A 15,663-nucleotide genomic window follows, 5' to 3' on the forward strand; every position below is an offset into this window, starting at 1 on the left:
CTGGTTTAGTATCCCAGATAAAGCTAAATATTTTTGGCTCATATAATTTGAAAAACGAATCATCAGGAGTAGGCAGCACCATAAAAAGTGAGTAAACTGAGATATGACTAAGGAGTTAATCAGGGCAATTTTTCCATAAATAGACAGGTGACAATAAATTAATTTAACCAAAAGCTTACCTTAACTTGGAAGAGTTCCAGTGTTGGATAGCCATAAGCAGCTAGCTGTCACGCCCTGGCCATAGAGAGGTTTTTATTCTCTATTTTGGTTAGGCCAGGGTGTGACTAGGGTGGGCATTCTATGTTCACTTTCTATGTTTTTGATTTCTGTGTTGTTTGGCGGGTGTGGTTCTCAATTAGAGGCAGCGGTCTATCATTGTCTCTGATTGAGAACCATACTTAGGTAGCCTTTTCCCACCTGTGTGGTGTGGGTAGTTATTTTCTGTTTAGTGTGGTTTGCAAATGATGGAGTTGTTTCTTTAGTGTTCAGTTTATTAAAATAATGATGAACACTTACCACGGTGCATCTTGGTCCTCACCAATGGCTGTTACACTAGCTAACATAGCATTCCTCTATTTGAGCCGGGTGTTTGAGTAGGTTAAACTAGCTAGTTGCATTCGCTAAGTGAAAGTGGAAAAAAAATATACTAAATATAGCTAGCTCTTTCTTGCTTCTCCTGAACTTGAAAAAAGAAAGTTAAACTATTGTCATTCTCTCTCTTTGAGTCAACTACTCACCACATTTTATGCACTGCTGTGCTCGCTAGCTGTAGCTTATGCTTTCAGTACTAGATTCATTCTCTGATCTTTTGATTGGGTGGAATCAGTTCATGCTGCAAGAGCTCTGAAAGGTCTGATAGGTTGGAGGACGTCCTCTGGAAGCCTCCTCGGTTTTGGATTGAAGTCAATATACCCAGAGGAGGAAGGAAACCAGTTGTCCTCCGGTGCCGCACCAGAGCGCTTTTGAAGCTATAATATACCTTCATTGCAAAACTGTGTGTTTTAATCAATTAATTGGTGACGTAATATATTTAGTATAGTTTTAGGGATGCTTGAGAGGGTAAGAACTGTTGAGGAAGAAGTATATTCAGTTCAGTTGTGAACATTTAAGAACACAGTACTATGCTTTTTTGAATATATTCACTGGTGGATCTAAGGACCCTTAAACAGCGAGGACAGGTGCAGCTTTTAGCGTTCCTTAGTTTAAGGTGGCAGTGACAAAAAGAGCAACGGATAATTTATCGGTTTACACAAGGGTGTTGCTGGGCATACTCTTGACTGTAGAGTGGGTGGAGGAGGTGAGGCCAGACAGGGTAGTTATCTGCTCTGACTCTTGTGCAGCACTGATGAGCTTAAATTAATGTGTGTCATAGAAAACAGTATCTATTGTATGAGGGTTTTATAGGGTGAGACATGGGGGTATTTGTCATGTTCTTCTACGTACCAGCTCATGTGGGAGTAGAGGGCAATGAAGAAATGGATGTTCTCGCCAAGCAGGATTTTAAACATCCTGATGTTGAGATGGAATTGTCAATCAGTAAAGCAGAAGCCAAGTGGTTAATAAAAACAGTGTTTAAAAAATAAGGGCAAGAGTTGTGGAAAGGGAAGACACATGTATAAGACTCGGGAAAGGTGGTGGGCACTGAGGTCCTCAGGTTGAGATAGAAGGGGCAAAAGTATAATCACAAGGCTGAGACTGGGTCACAAGACTCCATAGTACATTGGAATTGGTAGGAAAACATCATACTGGGAGGTGTGATCATTTTCAAGAGGAGATGGAGACAGTGGAACATGTTATATTTCAGTGGCAGCAATATGGGAGGGAAAGGGAGAGAATGTTATTATATTTAAGGTGTAATGGGGTTGAAGAGCCAATGTTAAGTGAACTGCTGGGGAAATCTTCAGGAGATGTAGTATTTAATTATGTATTTTGTTTCCTTAGGGAGACGAGAATATTAGGTAGGATTTAGTCCTTCCCTGTTTCTGGTGCACACTCCAGTCCAGTTGGTGGCGGTAATGCACCATAAAGTTGGTTGTCAACTCCCATATAAAATCCACAAGACAGTAAAAACACCCTGGCTCCCTGGTTCAGAGGTAGATCAGTTACCAGAGGGTTTATCTAGCTATCTAGCTAACGAACTAGAAGCTTGTGAAGCTAGCTGAATTTGAGGCTACATATTTTCCTGTTGCCTGTTAGGTAGCTACTTACCATTCTGGGGATACATATAACTAGCTAGCTAGCCTACATAGAAGTTAGCAGGCTAATTTAGCATAGCAATCCACATCTATGTAATGGCAGCAAACTTGAAAGACAAGGAAGCCTATCAAAGACTAAACTTTCTATATCAGGTACGTTTTATTGATTTCTAGTACTTTATATTTTGCTAACTGATTTGCACAGATCGTGGTTTCATGTGATATTGATTTCTTGAAGGCTGCACACTGTGTTTTGTCTCAAACCCCTGAGAATGTGGAATTGGCTCGTTTTTACTGCTTCACTCAGAAGACCATTGCAAAACGTTTGGTGCTGAGACAGTGAGTAGACTATAACAATATCGTAAAAACTCTTGTAAGAAAAAATATGTGCTTACATTTCCATCAATAAAGGTTGCAACTTTCATGTCACGTTAAGAATACATGACAGAAATTGTCAGTTTGAAACATGTCTGCTAAAATGATGACAACTAGGGCATGACTAGAATGTTATTGACATCTTTATAGAGACCCCTCAGTGAAAAGAACATTATGTAAGAAGTGCTGCTCTTTGCTGGTCCCAGGAGTAACTGCCACAGCCAGACAGAGAAGTAAGTATATAACTAAATAGATGGCTCATCAGCCACCTAATCAAAGCCAACACATTGTTGCAAGCTATTTGTCATTCTAGTCCTTCTCAATACAAACACGGATGAAAACAGAGTTATGGTTGTACCTAGCAGTAGGAGACATTTATATCTCATGAGATTTTTGAAGTACTGAGTGAGAGTCCAATGTCATTACATGTAACCCATGCTTTATTCTCTTCAGGGATTAAGTATAGAAACCGCATGACTGTGCTGCAGTGTCTCAGCTGTGGACAGAGCAAGAGGTTCCTTAACAATCCGAAGCATCGCCTGTGGGTGGACCAGTCTGAGGCCCAGCTGGAGAACCAATCACAGCCAGGTGAGGTTACCCTGAGACAACTCTACTACATTACAGTTATGGTTCATATTAGTTAGGCGCAGGACAACTAAGGACCGTCATGCATAGGTGAATTAAGAGTTTGAGTAGTCAGACTGCGTGTCAGATGCCTTCTTTGATTTCCGCAGATAGTCTTGTACGCACGACACCGGTATAAATTGCATGTTGGCTATGTGGGGAAAGATAATATATTTATTATTTCCAACGCAGGTGTATTAAAATTCAGCTTCACATTTGTTACATTTTCATCTCAAAAGTTAGCTTTTTCTTTATGCCACTTTTCATCCATCTCAGAGGAAGGCCATGCTGTTTAACATTTGTCCTGTCTGTTTTGCAGAACAAGGTCACTCCACTAAAGAGTTGCAGAAGGAGAAAGCTGATGGACCCGTATCTCAGAAATCCTCTACAGGGCCTTCCTCTACCCAGCACCAGGTCTCTCCATCAAAGCCCTAAACCTGAGCCCTGTGGCCTCGGTAGCCTAGTCACAACTGGACATCGCCTCTTTGTGTGGTATTGACACATATTTTCAACAATTTCATTTTTTTATTTTTTTATATGAGCACATTTTATTTTTTTGCTGTGTTTTTTTGCTGGTGACAACCTATTAGCATTACATCAGTGGTATTTCGGTAATGGATTATAGTTGTAATTGGTTGAGGTTGGTAAAAAGGCAAAAGAAAATGTATGGATTGAGTTTTGTGTATACCTCAACTTGTTCACAATGTACAGTAAGTTCAGGAACGACAACCAATGTTAAATGTTTAATACACATGTTTATTTTAAATAGTTATTTTCAATTGATGTATTACTTCTGAAAGAACACAGGTTGTACATGAGATATAAAATTGTATCATACATGTACAGATCTTATTATTCTATATAGCCCACCCCTTTTTGTCAGTTTAACCTAAGGAGAGAATCAGCTGTTGAATATAGTGCTCACTGCATAATGAAACATCCCAATAAGAACAAAATTGAGCATTGCATTCCTAATGCACTCTAGGTCCGTTATTGCATCAGCTGAGGTAGAGGATTTTTATATTCTTTCACTTTTTTTTATCTCCCTCCCCCTTTGGCACCCGGAAGTGGGTTTTCTGGGAATACAGCAGGTTCTTGGTAAAAATCCTGGGAATGTGGCCCATGTACAGGAGAAGGGCAAGCGTCATTCCTGAAAAGAGGATATCTGTATTACCAGCTTGATAAGCAATTATGCCTCATTGTCAAGGATAAAGCCTTTTTATCAGGTGTTTGTATGTAACAAAAACGTTGTTTGACTTACCAAAAATGGGCCCAAGCCAGTAGACCACTGAGTACTCTGTAAAGGTGAACCCGGGACAGTAGAAGGTAAGGCCATAGGCCAGGGAGGGGTTCAGGAAAGCCATGGTATAATCACTGGCTGAAATACAAAGAAGATGAGTTCTCCGATCATGAACTTATTAATGCAGCGATCATCTACAAAAACAGATTTTTTTTCTGACCCACAGATATAACATAAAGAAAACAGCATATAGGCCTATGCAACTTTAATGATGATCTCTTTACTGAAATCTAAGTTAGCGCCATGATTGTCATGATGGGCTACTTACCTGAATGGGAGAAGAAGGTGAGCACAGCTGCAACAAGAGGAACCCGAATCAGCGCAGAGCGACGTTTCAGGCTGAGGTATATCAGATAAAAGATGAATGCACACACACACTCAGAAAAGACCCCCTGCACCAGGGAGACACGCAGGGCTGTGCTGCACTCCCTTGACATCAGGTTCTTGATCATGTGCATGTCGTTAAGCTCCAGGGCCCAGTAGTAGCCAGCCCCAAGCAGAGCCAGGTGTGCCCCCAGGAACTGAGCAGCCAGAGCCAGCAGAGTGTGCAGAGTAGGGGTCTCCAGCAGCAGGAAATTCATCAGAGTCAGGGAGGGGTTTCCAGTGGCTCCGGCACAGATCACACCATGGGTAAGCAGCACTAAAAACAGTATGGTTAGAGTCACGTCCGGACCCAGTCCTCCTGCCCACTCGCCCACCTCTTTAATTGTCTGCACCTCCAGCCAGCATGCCACCAGCACATACGAGGCCGGAAACTCTGCTGCAACACTCAAACGAGGCCATTTTCTGAAAAGGCGTCTAAAGGCTGCACCAAACACCACAACAGCGAGAAAGTAAGCAAGGGAGACATTGAGTCCAGACATAGTTAGGTTCACCAATGATACTACACCTTGCTGGTTCTGCTCACACAATGTATGACTTGTTGCTCAGTTTGCTGTCTGTGTGATTGTGACAACGTGGCACATGGAGAAGCGTTTTTCTTATCACAGAAACACCAGCTTTTCATCCCACACCACCTGCCAAAATACACACTTCCCTTCTCAAGGTCAGGGAAGTGGCTTTGCCCCATTGATAAGGGCAAAGGACTACTTTAACTTAAACCAAATATATAGTTTATTGACACCAAGAAAAAAAGTATTGTTACCTGGTCTGATTCCACTAAAGTATATACCTTACTTTGATTCAGTTCTCCTCTTCTTATCTATGTGTATTACTCTCAGGCCCAGACTCTAGGCAACTAAATAGGAACATGGAACATTTAGTAGAGACTGTGTATTGGTTGACTGATGAATGTACAGTATCAGTAAGCTTACTTTGTATTCTTGGACCACTGAAGCGGCATTCTCACATGACATTGGCTTAGCTATTCCATAAAGAAGTATATTTATTGAATCTTATTTATTTAGCTATTTATTCTGCTATGTGTCAATCTATGTTCATTTAACATTTTAGTAATTTAGCAGACCAATGTAGACACTCCTATCCAGAGCGACTTACAATATAGTAAGTGCATACATTTTCATATTTTTTCATACTGTTCAGTCTAATCCTCCTTAACCCTTGTCTAACCCTGTACTTACAGGAATAATTGCATTGTAATATAAGGGCACTGTTAAGGTCCGTGCTATCTGGGAACCAGGGGTGGAATAAGTGCCTAATTGTCACAGTAAAAGTAAAGATACTGTAATAGAAAATGACTCAAGTAAAAATGATAGCCACCCAGTAAATTACTACTTGAGTGAAGGTCTAAAGGTATTTGGTTTTAAATGTACTTAAGTATTAAAAGTAAATGGAATTGCTATAATGTACTTAAGTATCAACAGTAAAAGTATAAGTATAAACCATTTCAAATTCCTTATATTAAGCAAACCAGAAGGCACGTGTTTTTTAAATTTACGGATAGCCAGGGACACACTGCAACACTCAGACACCGTTTACAAATGAAACATTTGTGTTTAGTGAGTCCTCCAGATCAGAGGCAGTAAGGATGACCAGAGATGTTCTCTTGATAAGTGTGTGAATTTGACCATTTTCCTGTCAAAATGTAATCAGTACTTTTGGGTGCCAGGGAAAATGTATGGAGTAAAAAGTACATTATCTTCTTTAAGAATGTGGTGAAGTAAAAGTCAAAGTTGGCAAAAACAAACTCAAAATGACTGATTTATCCACCTTGGACGTTGCATGTTTGAGCCTCGTTGGCGCAGTAGGCAGCGCGTCAGTCTCATAATCTGAAGGTCGTGAGTTCGAGCCTCACACGGGGCAGATGTTTTGCATAGCCCTGCAACTGGCTTTATTTAAGATGTCAATTTACCTATGAATGCAAACACAGTTAATACGTCGATGATGAAGATATCAGTCCTTGAAGTTACGGAATCCATATTAGATAAACCCCTGCAGGCTGGACATGAATATATACAGTGCATTCAGAAACTATTCAGATTTATTTAAAAATTGATTAAATATTTTTTTCCCTTTTTCCCTACACACAATACCCCATATTGACAAAGCAAGAACAGGTTTTTAGAATTTCTTGCAAAAAATATAATAAAATAACAGGTGCATCCTATTTCCATTAATCATCCTTGAGATGTTTCTACAACTTCATTGGAGTCTACCTGTGGTAGATATGTACATAATAGGTAGTGACCTTCATGATCCAGGTGTCAGTGATGAGATCCCTTGCACCAGGGGCACCCGTTGCAAACTTGTCAATGCGGCGAAATTCTGTGTTGACAGAGGAGGCAATTGATGGACATGATTTGGAAAGGCACACACCTCTCTATATAAGGTCCCACAGTTGACAGTGCAAGTCAGAGCAAAAACCAAGCCAGAAATTGTCCTTAGAGCTCTGAGACAGGTTTATTTTGTGGCACAGATGTGGGGAAGGGTACCAACAAATTTCTGCAGCATTGAAAGGGCTAAAGTACACAGTGGCCTCCATCATTCTTAAATGGAAGAAGTTTAGAACCACCAAGACTTCCTAGAGCTGGCCACCCAGCCAAAATGAGCAATCGGGGGAGAAGGGCCTTAATGGAAGCCACTCCCCAGTAAAAGACATGTGATAGTCCGCTTGGAGTTTGCCAAAAGTCACCTAAAGTCTCTCAGAACATGAGAAAAAAGATTATCTGGTCTGATGAAACCAAGATTGAACTCTTTGGCCTGAATGCCAAGCTTCACGTCTGGAGGAAACCTGGCACCATCCCTATGGTGAAGCATGGTGGTGGCAACATCATGCTGTGGGGATGTTTTTCAGCGGCAGGGACTGGGAGACTAGTCAGGATCGAGGTAAAGATAAACGGAGCAAAGTACAGAGAGATCCTTGATGAAAACCTGCTACACTCAGGACCTCAGACTGGGACAAAGGTTTACATTTACATTTACATTTAAGTCATTTAGCAGACGCTCTTATCCAGAGCGACTTACAAATTGGTGCATTCACCTTATGACATCCAGTGGAACAGTCACTTTACAATAGTGCATCTAAATCTTAAAAGGGGGGGTGAGAAGGATTACTTATCCTATCCTAGGTATTCCTTAAAGAGGTGGGGTTTCAGGTGTCTCCGGAAGGTGGTGATTGACTCCGCTGTCCTGGCGTCGTGAGGGAGTTTGTTCCACCATTGGGGGGCCAGAGCAGCGAACAGTTTTGACTGGGCTGAGCGGGAACTGTGCTTCCTCAGTGGTAGGGAGGTGAGCAGGCCAGAGGTGGATGAACGCAGTGCCCTTGTTTGGGTGTAGGGCCTGATCAGAGCCTGGAGGTACTGAGGTGCCGTTCCCCTCACAGCTCCGTAGGCAAGCACCATGGTCTTGTAGCGGATGCGAGCTTCAACTGGAAGCCAGTGGAGAGAGCGGAGGAGCGGGGTGACGTGAGAGAACTTAGGAAGGTTGAACACCAGACGGGCTGCGGCGTTCTGGATGAGTTGTAGGGGTTTAATGGCACAGGCAGGGAGCCCAGCCAACAGCGAGTTGCAGTAATCCAGACGGGAGATGACAAGTGCCTGGATTAGGACCTGCGCCGCTTCCTGTGTGAGGCAGGGTCGTACTCTGCGGATGTTGTAGAGCATGAACCAACAGGAAGGAACGGGCCACCGCCTTGATGTTAGTTGAGAACGACAGGGTGTTGTCCAGGATCACGCCAAGGTTCTTAGCGCTCTGGGAGGAGGACACAATGGAGTTGTCAACCGTGATGGCGAGATCATGGAACGGGCAGTCCTTCCCCGGGAGGAAGAGCAGCTCTGTCTTGCCGAGGTTCAGCTTGAGGTGGTGATCCGTCATCCACACTGATATGTCTGCCAGACATGCAGAGATGCGACTCGCCAACAGACATGGACCCTAAGCACACAACCAAGACAATGCAGGGGAGGCTTCGGAACAAGTGTCTGAATGCCCTTGAGTGGCCCAGCCAGAACCCGGACTTGAACTTGATCAAACATCTCTGGAGAGACCTGATAATAACTGTGCAGCGACGCTCCCCATTCAACCTGACAGAGCTTGAGAGGATCTGCAGAGAAGAATGGGAGAAACTCGCCAAATACAGGTGTGCCAAGCTTGTAGCGTCATACCCAAGAAGACTCAAGGCTGTAATTGCTGCAAAAGGTGCTTCAACAAAGTACTAGGTTATGGGTCTGAAATACTTATGTAAATGTGATATTTCCATTTTTAATTTGTAATAAATTTGCGCAAATGTCTAAAAACCTGGTGCTATGTGGTGCTATGTGGTGCTATGTGGTATTGTGTAGATTGACGAGGGGGAAAAAAACATTTAATATATATTAGAATAAGGCTGTAATGTAACAAAATGTGTTAATGTCCAGGGGTCTGAATACTTTCCAAATGCAATGTATACTGAATAAAATATAAATGTAAAGTGTTGGTACCATGTTTCATGAGCTGAAATAAAAGATTACATATATTTTCCAAAATTCTAAAAAAGTATTTCTCTCAAAGCACACATTTGTTTACATCCCTGTTATTGAGCATCTCCTTTGCCAAGATACCTGACAAGTGTAGCATATCAAGAAGCTGATTAAACAGCATGATCATTACACAGGAGCACCTTGTGCTTGGGACAACAAAAGGCCGCTTTAAAATGTGCAATTTTGCCACACAACACAATGCCACCGAATTCTCAAGTTTTGAGGTAGCATGCAATTGGCATGCTGACTGCAGGAATGTTCAGCAGAGCTATTGCCAGATAATTTAATGTTTTCTCTACCATAAGCCGCCTCCAACGTAATTTTAGAAAATTTGGCAGTACATCTAGCTGGCCTCACAATCGCAGACCACGTGTAAACGCCAGCCCAGGACCTCCACATCTGGCTTCTTCACCTGTGGGATTGTTTGAGACCAGCTACTCAGACAGCTGATGAAACAGAGTATTTTTGTCTGTAATAAAGCCCTTTTGAGGGGGAAAAACTCATTCTGATTAGCTGGACCTGGCTCCCCAGTGGGTGGGCCTGGCCCCCAATTGGGTGGGCCTATGCCCTCCCAGCACCTCCCATGGCTGCGCCCCTGCCCAGTCATATGAATCCATAGATAACTCCAAATGTCATGTTACTGTTTTAAATGATCGCACAATGATTTGCCAAAACCTAAGAACAGAGAACCTGGTCCTTCTGTGGCTCAGTTGGTAGAGCATGGCGCTTGTAACGCCAGGGTAGTGGGTTCGATTCCCGGGACCACCCATACGTAGAATGTATGCACACATGACTGTAAGTCGCTTTGGATAAAAGCGTCAGCTAAATGGCATATATTATTATTATATTATTATATTAACCCAATTGGCCTACAGTATCTTCAGAAAGTATTCACACTCCTTGACTTTTTCCACATTTTGTTGTGTTACAAAATGGGATTAAAATCAAATTAATTGTCATTTTTTTGTCAACAATCTTTTTTACATTAATGGAAAATAAAAATCGAATATATTTTTATTAGGTTATTTAACCCCCTGAGTTGAATCACCTTTGACAGTGATTACAGCTGTGAGTCTTTCTGGGTAAATCTCTGAGAGTTTTTCAAACCTGGATTGTACAATATTTCCAAATTCTTCAAGCTCTATCAAATTGATTGTTGATCATTGCTAGACAGCCATTTTCAAGTCTTGCCATAGATTGCCAAGCCTATTTAAGTCTAAACTGTAACTAGCCCCCTCAGGAACATTCAATGTGGTCTTGGTAAGTAACTCCAATGTGTATTTGGCATCACGTTTTAGGTTACTGTCCTGCTGAAAGGTGGACTTGTCTCCCAGTTTCTGTTAGAAAGCAGACTGAACCAGGTTTTTCTCTAGGACTTTGCCTGTGCGTAGCTTTATTCATTTTATTTTTATCCTAAAAAACTCCATAGTCCTTGCTGATGACAAGCATACCCATAACATGATGCAGCCACTACCAATTCTTGAAAATATGAAGAGTGTCAGGTGTGTGCATACTGGTGGTGAAGTCAGGTGCAGGAGAGCAGAGAATTGTGAACAGGCGCACACTTTATTACGGTAGGAGAGATATACAGATGGACACAGCTGCGTCAAAAACGTCCTCCAGCCAACAAGGCAAAGTGTAGAGAGCACACAAATGTCACACATAAATGTTTAGCAATACAAATACGCTTCGTGAAAACACACAGAACATAACAAACGCTTAACCTTGTGCGTACAACACCTAACACACAACTAATTTCACACAAAGACATGAGGGGGGTCAGAGGAATAAATACAATTAGTGTGATTGGGGAGTGCAAACCAGGTGTGAATGGAACAAGACAAAACCAATGGATAATTGAAGAATGGAGATTTGTGGAGTAACTACAATGTTATTGATGCATCCTCAGTTTTCTTCTATCACAGACATTTAACTCCGTAACTGTTTTAAAATCACCGTTGGCTTCATGGTGAAATCCCTGAGCGGTTTCCTTCTTCTCCGTTAACTGGGTTAGGAAGAACTCTTGTATCTTTGTAGTGACTGGAATTATTGATACACCATACAAACTGTAATTAATAACTTCCCCATACTCAAAGGGATATTCAATGTCTGCTTTTTTATTTGAACCCATCTACCAATAGGTGCACTTCTTTCGAGGCATTGGAAAACCTCTCTCGTCTTTTGTCGTTGAATCTGTGCTTAAATGCACTGCTCAACTGAGGGACCTTACAGATATTTTGTTTGATAAAAAAAAAATATATATATGTATTTAACTTTATTTAATTGTACGTGTGGGGTACAGAGATGGGGTAGTCATTCAAAAATCACGTTGACACCATTTTTGCGCTCAGAGTTAATCCATGCAATTTATCATGTGACTTGCTAAACACATTTTTACTCCTAACTCTATTTAGGCTTACCATAACAAAGGAGTTGAATTCTTATTGACTCGAGATTTCAGCTTTTTATTTGTTTTTCATTTGTAACAATTTCTGAAAACAATTCACTTTGACATTATGGGAGTTGATCAGTGACACAAAATCTAAATCTAATCCATTTTAAATTCAGGCTGGAACACAACAAAAAGTGTGAAAAGTCAAGGGGTGTGAATACTTTCTGAAGAAACTAATATGTTTTTTTTTTGCTGTCTTGTGTGTGATGTTTCAGACCGAGCATTTCAATAGTGTATGTTGGTTTGCACGGTGTGTACGTGTACGTGTGTGTGATATTCAGAGAGAGAGAGAGAGAGAGAGAGAGAGAGAGCGAGCGAGAGAGTGCGCAGCTGTAACCTACCAAAGAACGGTGTTGCACTTTCTCAAGCACATGGATTTTAAGGTGATAGCCTACTTAAGAGTGTAAACGTCGTGCGCTCTATTGAACAGACCCAAGAATGTGATATTTGAACAGACCGATGCAGTTGATAAGGACAGCGAATTTGTTTCGGGATTGTATTTGGCTACTTTAATAGCCTATTAGGCTACTTTTACAAACGCCCATACCACTGCCAGGATACCTTCATAGTCTATCTGATTGAAATGGTGCAATGTTCCGAAGGATACTCCAACGCGTTGACTTTTGGTTGATTTGGGTAACAGTTGTACTATGTGGAGCTTCTGGTGCAGGAGCGCACAGTTGCCATGAGGTTAAAACGGCTTTCCAATTGCGCCAGATCGGCTCGTTGAAATGGGTCCCCGAGGCACCTGGAACAGGTTAGTGCGCACTTGATCTAGCAGGTCCTAACCCATGTTGTGTCCAGGAGCCAGATTCCCGCCGCTTGTGCACCTGTGCGTGCTGTGCACCCGTTTCTTTTCCATTATTTTCCTTAAGGTATTGATACCTCAAAATCATAGAAATGTACAAATTGTTTACATTAATGTTAAGTGTCATTTAGCCTGTTCATTTTTCAGAAAAAAAATGAAGTTCTTACTCATGTAAAAGCTTACACATGGTTCCCTGTGCTGTGAATAGGACAAATACACATAGTGAACAATGACGTATAGGCTACTTCATTGGTAGTGACAGCAGTAATGGGCTCATAGGATCGTTCACATTGTCAAAACTCGCACAAATACATTGCAAGCTTACTCAAATTTTCTGTCTGATACTGAAATTATATTTCCTTTCCACATTAATGCATGTCATCCTCCTGATCCGAATAGATTCAAGCAAAACTGCCTAGCAAGTAGGCCTAATAGTTAATGCTTTATCTTTGTGTATAAATCATAATTCCAAGAACTGGATATGAGTCCCAAGGGTCCCAATCTTTTCTTTTTTTTCTTTTCAAATACTGAGCTTATTATATGGATGCAATGGCCATAACTGTCATAATCAATAACATTGCAGTTATATCAGCTCATAATTCAGCAAACACCAAAAAAGCATTCACACAATTTCAACCAATGTTCAATAATTGTTTATTAAAGTTGTATAAACTAAACACCTACTGAACAGATTATAAACAACTTGAAAGTTAGAAGCCCCTTCATAAATATTTTTAAGGATACCTTAAAGTGAAGTGTGAGTCAAAATTATTTTTGCAATTTAGTTTGGAGATAGTATCATAATCAAATATCCCCTTAAAATCAAATAAATACACAAATGCACACAAATATTCTCTCTGTCTCTCTCTCTGTCTCTCTCTCCTCATCTATATTGGTCAGACCCGAGCCCCAGGGGCCACAATAACTGAGCTGCGTGTTGTGTGTGATCATCTACAGTACATATACAGGTCATTAGGTTTAATAGACTGCTTGTCCTGCTTGAACATCATGGCTATACTTTATACTTCGCCTTTTATGGGGTACAAACTTGTTGTTTTGCATATCAATTTCATGTTGTCTCAATGGCACACGTAGATAAAAATTGTTTTTTTAAATTGGGCCCTCTGGTTTGCTTAATATAAGGAATTTGAAATAATTTTGATACTTAAGTATATTTAAAACCAAATACTTTTAGTATTTTGCTGGGTGACTTTCACTTTTACTTGAGTCCTTTTCTATTAAGGTATATTTACTTTTACTCAAGTATGACAATTGGGTACTTTTTCTACCACTAATAGAAAGTCTACACCTCCTTGAACTTTTAAAATGTTTTGTTGTGTTACAAAGTGGGATTTAAATAGATTTCATTGAAATATTTTGTCATTGATTTATTCCATAATGTCCAAAAAATATTAAAAATAAATATTCAAAATACACAAAATATTCCATGATGTCAAAGTGAAAAGAAAATTCTACACATTTTTACGAAGTAATAAAAATTGAATAACAAAAATATAGTAATTGCGCAAGTATTCACTCCCTTTGTTTAGGCAAGCCTAAATTAGTTCAGAAGTTAAATTTGGCTTAACAATAAGTTATATGGATTCAGTCTGTGTGAAGTAATTATTTTTTTAATGACTACCCCTTCCTCTGTCCCCCGTACATGCAACATCTGTAAGGTCCTTCAGTCAGGTATTGAATTTCAAGCACAGATTCAAATACAAAAATCTGGGAGCTTTTCGAAAAGCCTCAGTGATTGGTAGATGGTTAACAATAGCAAATCAGACATTGAATATTAGGGCTCCCGAGTGGTGCAACGGTCTAAGGCACTGCATCTCAGTGCTAGAGACCCTACAGACCCTGGTTCAACCCTGGGCTGTATTACATCCGGCTGTGTTCGGGAGTCCCATAGGGCAGCGCACAATTGGCCCAGTGTTGTCTGTTGTAGGGTTTGACCAGGCTGTCATTGAAAATAAGAATTTGTTCTTATCTGACTTGCCTAATTAAAAAAAAAAAAAAATGTATCTTTAAGCAGGGTCAAGTTAATAATTATACTGTGGATTATGTATTAAACCACTCAGACACAAAAATGATGCAGTCGTCCTTCTGAACTGAGCTTGAGGACAGGAAGGAAACTGATTAGAGGTGTCATCATGAGGTCATTGGTGATTTTAAACAGCGACAGAGTTCAATGGCCTAAATGACAGAGTGAAAAGAAGAATACAGATATACAGAATATGTGCAAGGCACTAAAGTAATACTGCAAAAAAACAATGCAAAGGAATATACTTTTTGGTCAAAATGCAAATCCTTATGTTTGGGGTAATTCTAACACAACACATCACTGAGCAACTGCCTCTTTACTTTCAAGCATGGGGAGTTTTTCAGGATGAAAAGAAACAGGATGGAGCTAAGCACAGGCAAAATTCAGCTAAGCACCTGCTTCAGTCTGCTTTACACCAGAGACTGGAGAGGAATTCACCTTTCAGCAGGACAATGACCTACAACACAAAGCAACATCTACACTGGAGTTGCTTACCAAGAAGAGTGTTCCTGAGGGGCCAAGTTACATTATTGACTTAAATATGCTTGAAAATCTATGGCAAGACTTGAAAATGGTTGTCTTGCCATGATCCCTAACACTTTTAACAGAGGTTGAATAATTAAAAAAATAATAAATAGCCAATATCGCACAATACAGATGTGCAAAGCTCTTATAAGACTTACCCAAGAAGACTCACAGCTGTAATTGCTGCCAAATGGGTTTCTAACATGTATTTACACATGAGCGGGAATACTTATCTAATCAAGGTATATTTGTGTTTTATTTTTCATGTATTTTTCTTCTACTTACATAGTATTTTGTGTAGATCATTGACATACAATTAACAAAATAAAATGTTTAAAAAAACATCGGGGGGTTGTAGACTTTATACAGTGGGGCAAAGAAGTATTTAGTCAGTCACTAATTGTACAAGTTCTCCCACTTAAAAAGA

At 40.5% G+C, this 15,663-nt stretch overlaps 3 protein-coding genes and 1 non-coding gene across 4 annotated transcripts in view; 3 read left to right on the plus strand and 1 right to left on the minus strand.

Annotated features, from left to right (window-relative positions):
• The first annotated feature begins 2,058 nt into the window (after positions 1-2,058).
• On the plus strand, positions 2,059-4,033 carry rpp21 (ribonuclease P 21 subunit). The gene is made up of 5 exons (XM_035781443.2): positions 2,059-2,348; positions 2,434-2,534; positions 2,721-2,803; positions 3,024-3,158; positions 3,514-4,033. Exons 1-5 carry the CDS (start codon positions 2,292-2,294, stop codon positions 3,627-3,629), a joined length of 492 nt encoding a protein of 163 aa, XP_035637336.1. The 5' UTR covers positions 2,059-2,291; the 3' UTR covers positions 3,630-4,033.
• aqp12 (aquaporin 12) lies at positions 3,930-5,520 on the minus strand. The gene is made up of 3 exons (XM_035781434.2): positions 4,763-5,520; positions 4,456-4,572; positions 3,930-4,344 (listed from the first exon to the last, which is right to left on the minus strand). Exons 1-3 carry the CDS (start codon positions 5,355-5,357, stop codon positions 4,223-4,225), a joined length of 834 nt encoding a protein of 277 aa, XP_035637327.1. The 5' UTR covers positions 5,358-5,520; the 3' UTR covers positions 3,930-4,222.
• Positions 5,521-6,683: 1,163 nt separating this feature from the next.
• On the plus strand, positions 6,684-6,756 carry trnam-cau (transfer RNA methionine (anticodon CAU)). Its single transcript has one exon. It is a non-coding gene; the product is annotated as a tRNA-Met (tRNA).
• Positions 6,757-12,165: 5,409 nt separating this feature from the next.
• gpc5b (glypican 5b) overlaps positions 12,166-15,663 on the plus strand; it is a 94,300-nt gene continuing 90,802 nt past the window's right edge. The window contains exon 1 of the mRNA XM_035781451.2: positions 12,166-12,616. Coding sequence (XP_035637344.1) covers positions 12,451-12,616 — 166 coding nt within the window. The 5' untranslated portion in view covers positions 12,166-12,450. The remainder of the gene's footprint in view (positions 12,617-15,663) is intronic.

This window comes from Oncorhynchus keta, chromosome 1 (genome assembly GCF_023373465.1).
Source record: "Oncorhynchus keta strain PuntledgeMale-10-30-2019 chromosome 1, Oket_V2, whole genome shotgun sequence".
NCBI classification, from domain to species: domain Eukaryota; kingdom Metazoa; phylum Chordata; class Actinopteri; order Salmoniformes; family Salmonidae; genus Oncorhynchus; species Oncorhynchus keta.

What these genes read in the sequence shown, in the direction of transcription:
- aqp12 (XM_035781434.2), bottom strand. Translation starts at nt 5,357, where the DNA reads ATGTCTGGACTCAATGTCTCCCTTGCTTACTTTCTCGCTGTTGTGGTG. An exon ending in CACCTTCTTCTCCCATTCAG is followed by an intron (nt 4,573 to 4,762) that starts GTAAGTAGCCCA and finishes TTTGTATTTCAG; the next exon opens with CCAGTGATTATACCATGGCT. An exon ending in CTGGCTTGGGCCCATTTTTG is followed by an intron (nt 4,345 to 4,455) that starts GTAAGTCAAACA and finishes TCCTCTTTTCAG; the next exon opens with GAATGACGCTTGCCCTTCTC.
- rpp21 (XM_035781443.2), top strand. Translation starts at nt 2,292, where the DNA reads ATGGCAGCAAACTTGAAAGACAAGGAAGCCTATCAAAGACTAAACTTT. An exon ending in AAACGTTTGGTGCTGAGACA is followed by an intron (nt 2,535 to 2,720) that starts GTGAGTAGACTA and finishes ACATCTTTATAG; the next exon opens with AGACCCCTCAGTGAAAAGAA. An exon ending in GGAGAACCAATCACAGCCAG is followed by an intron (nt 3,159 to 3,513) that starts GTGAGGTTACCC and finishes TCTGTTTTGCAG; the next exon opens with AACAAGGTCACTCCACTAAA.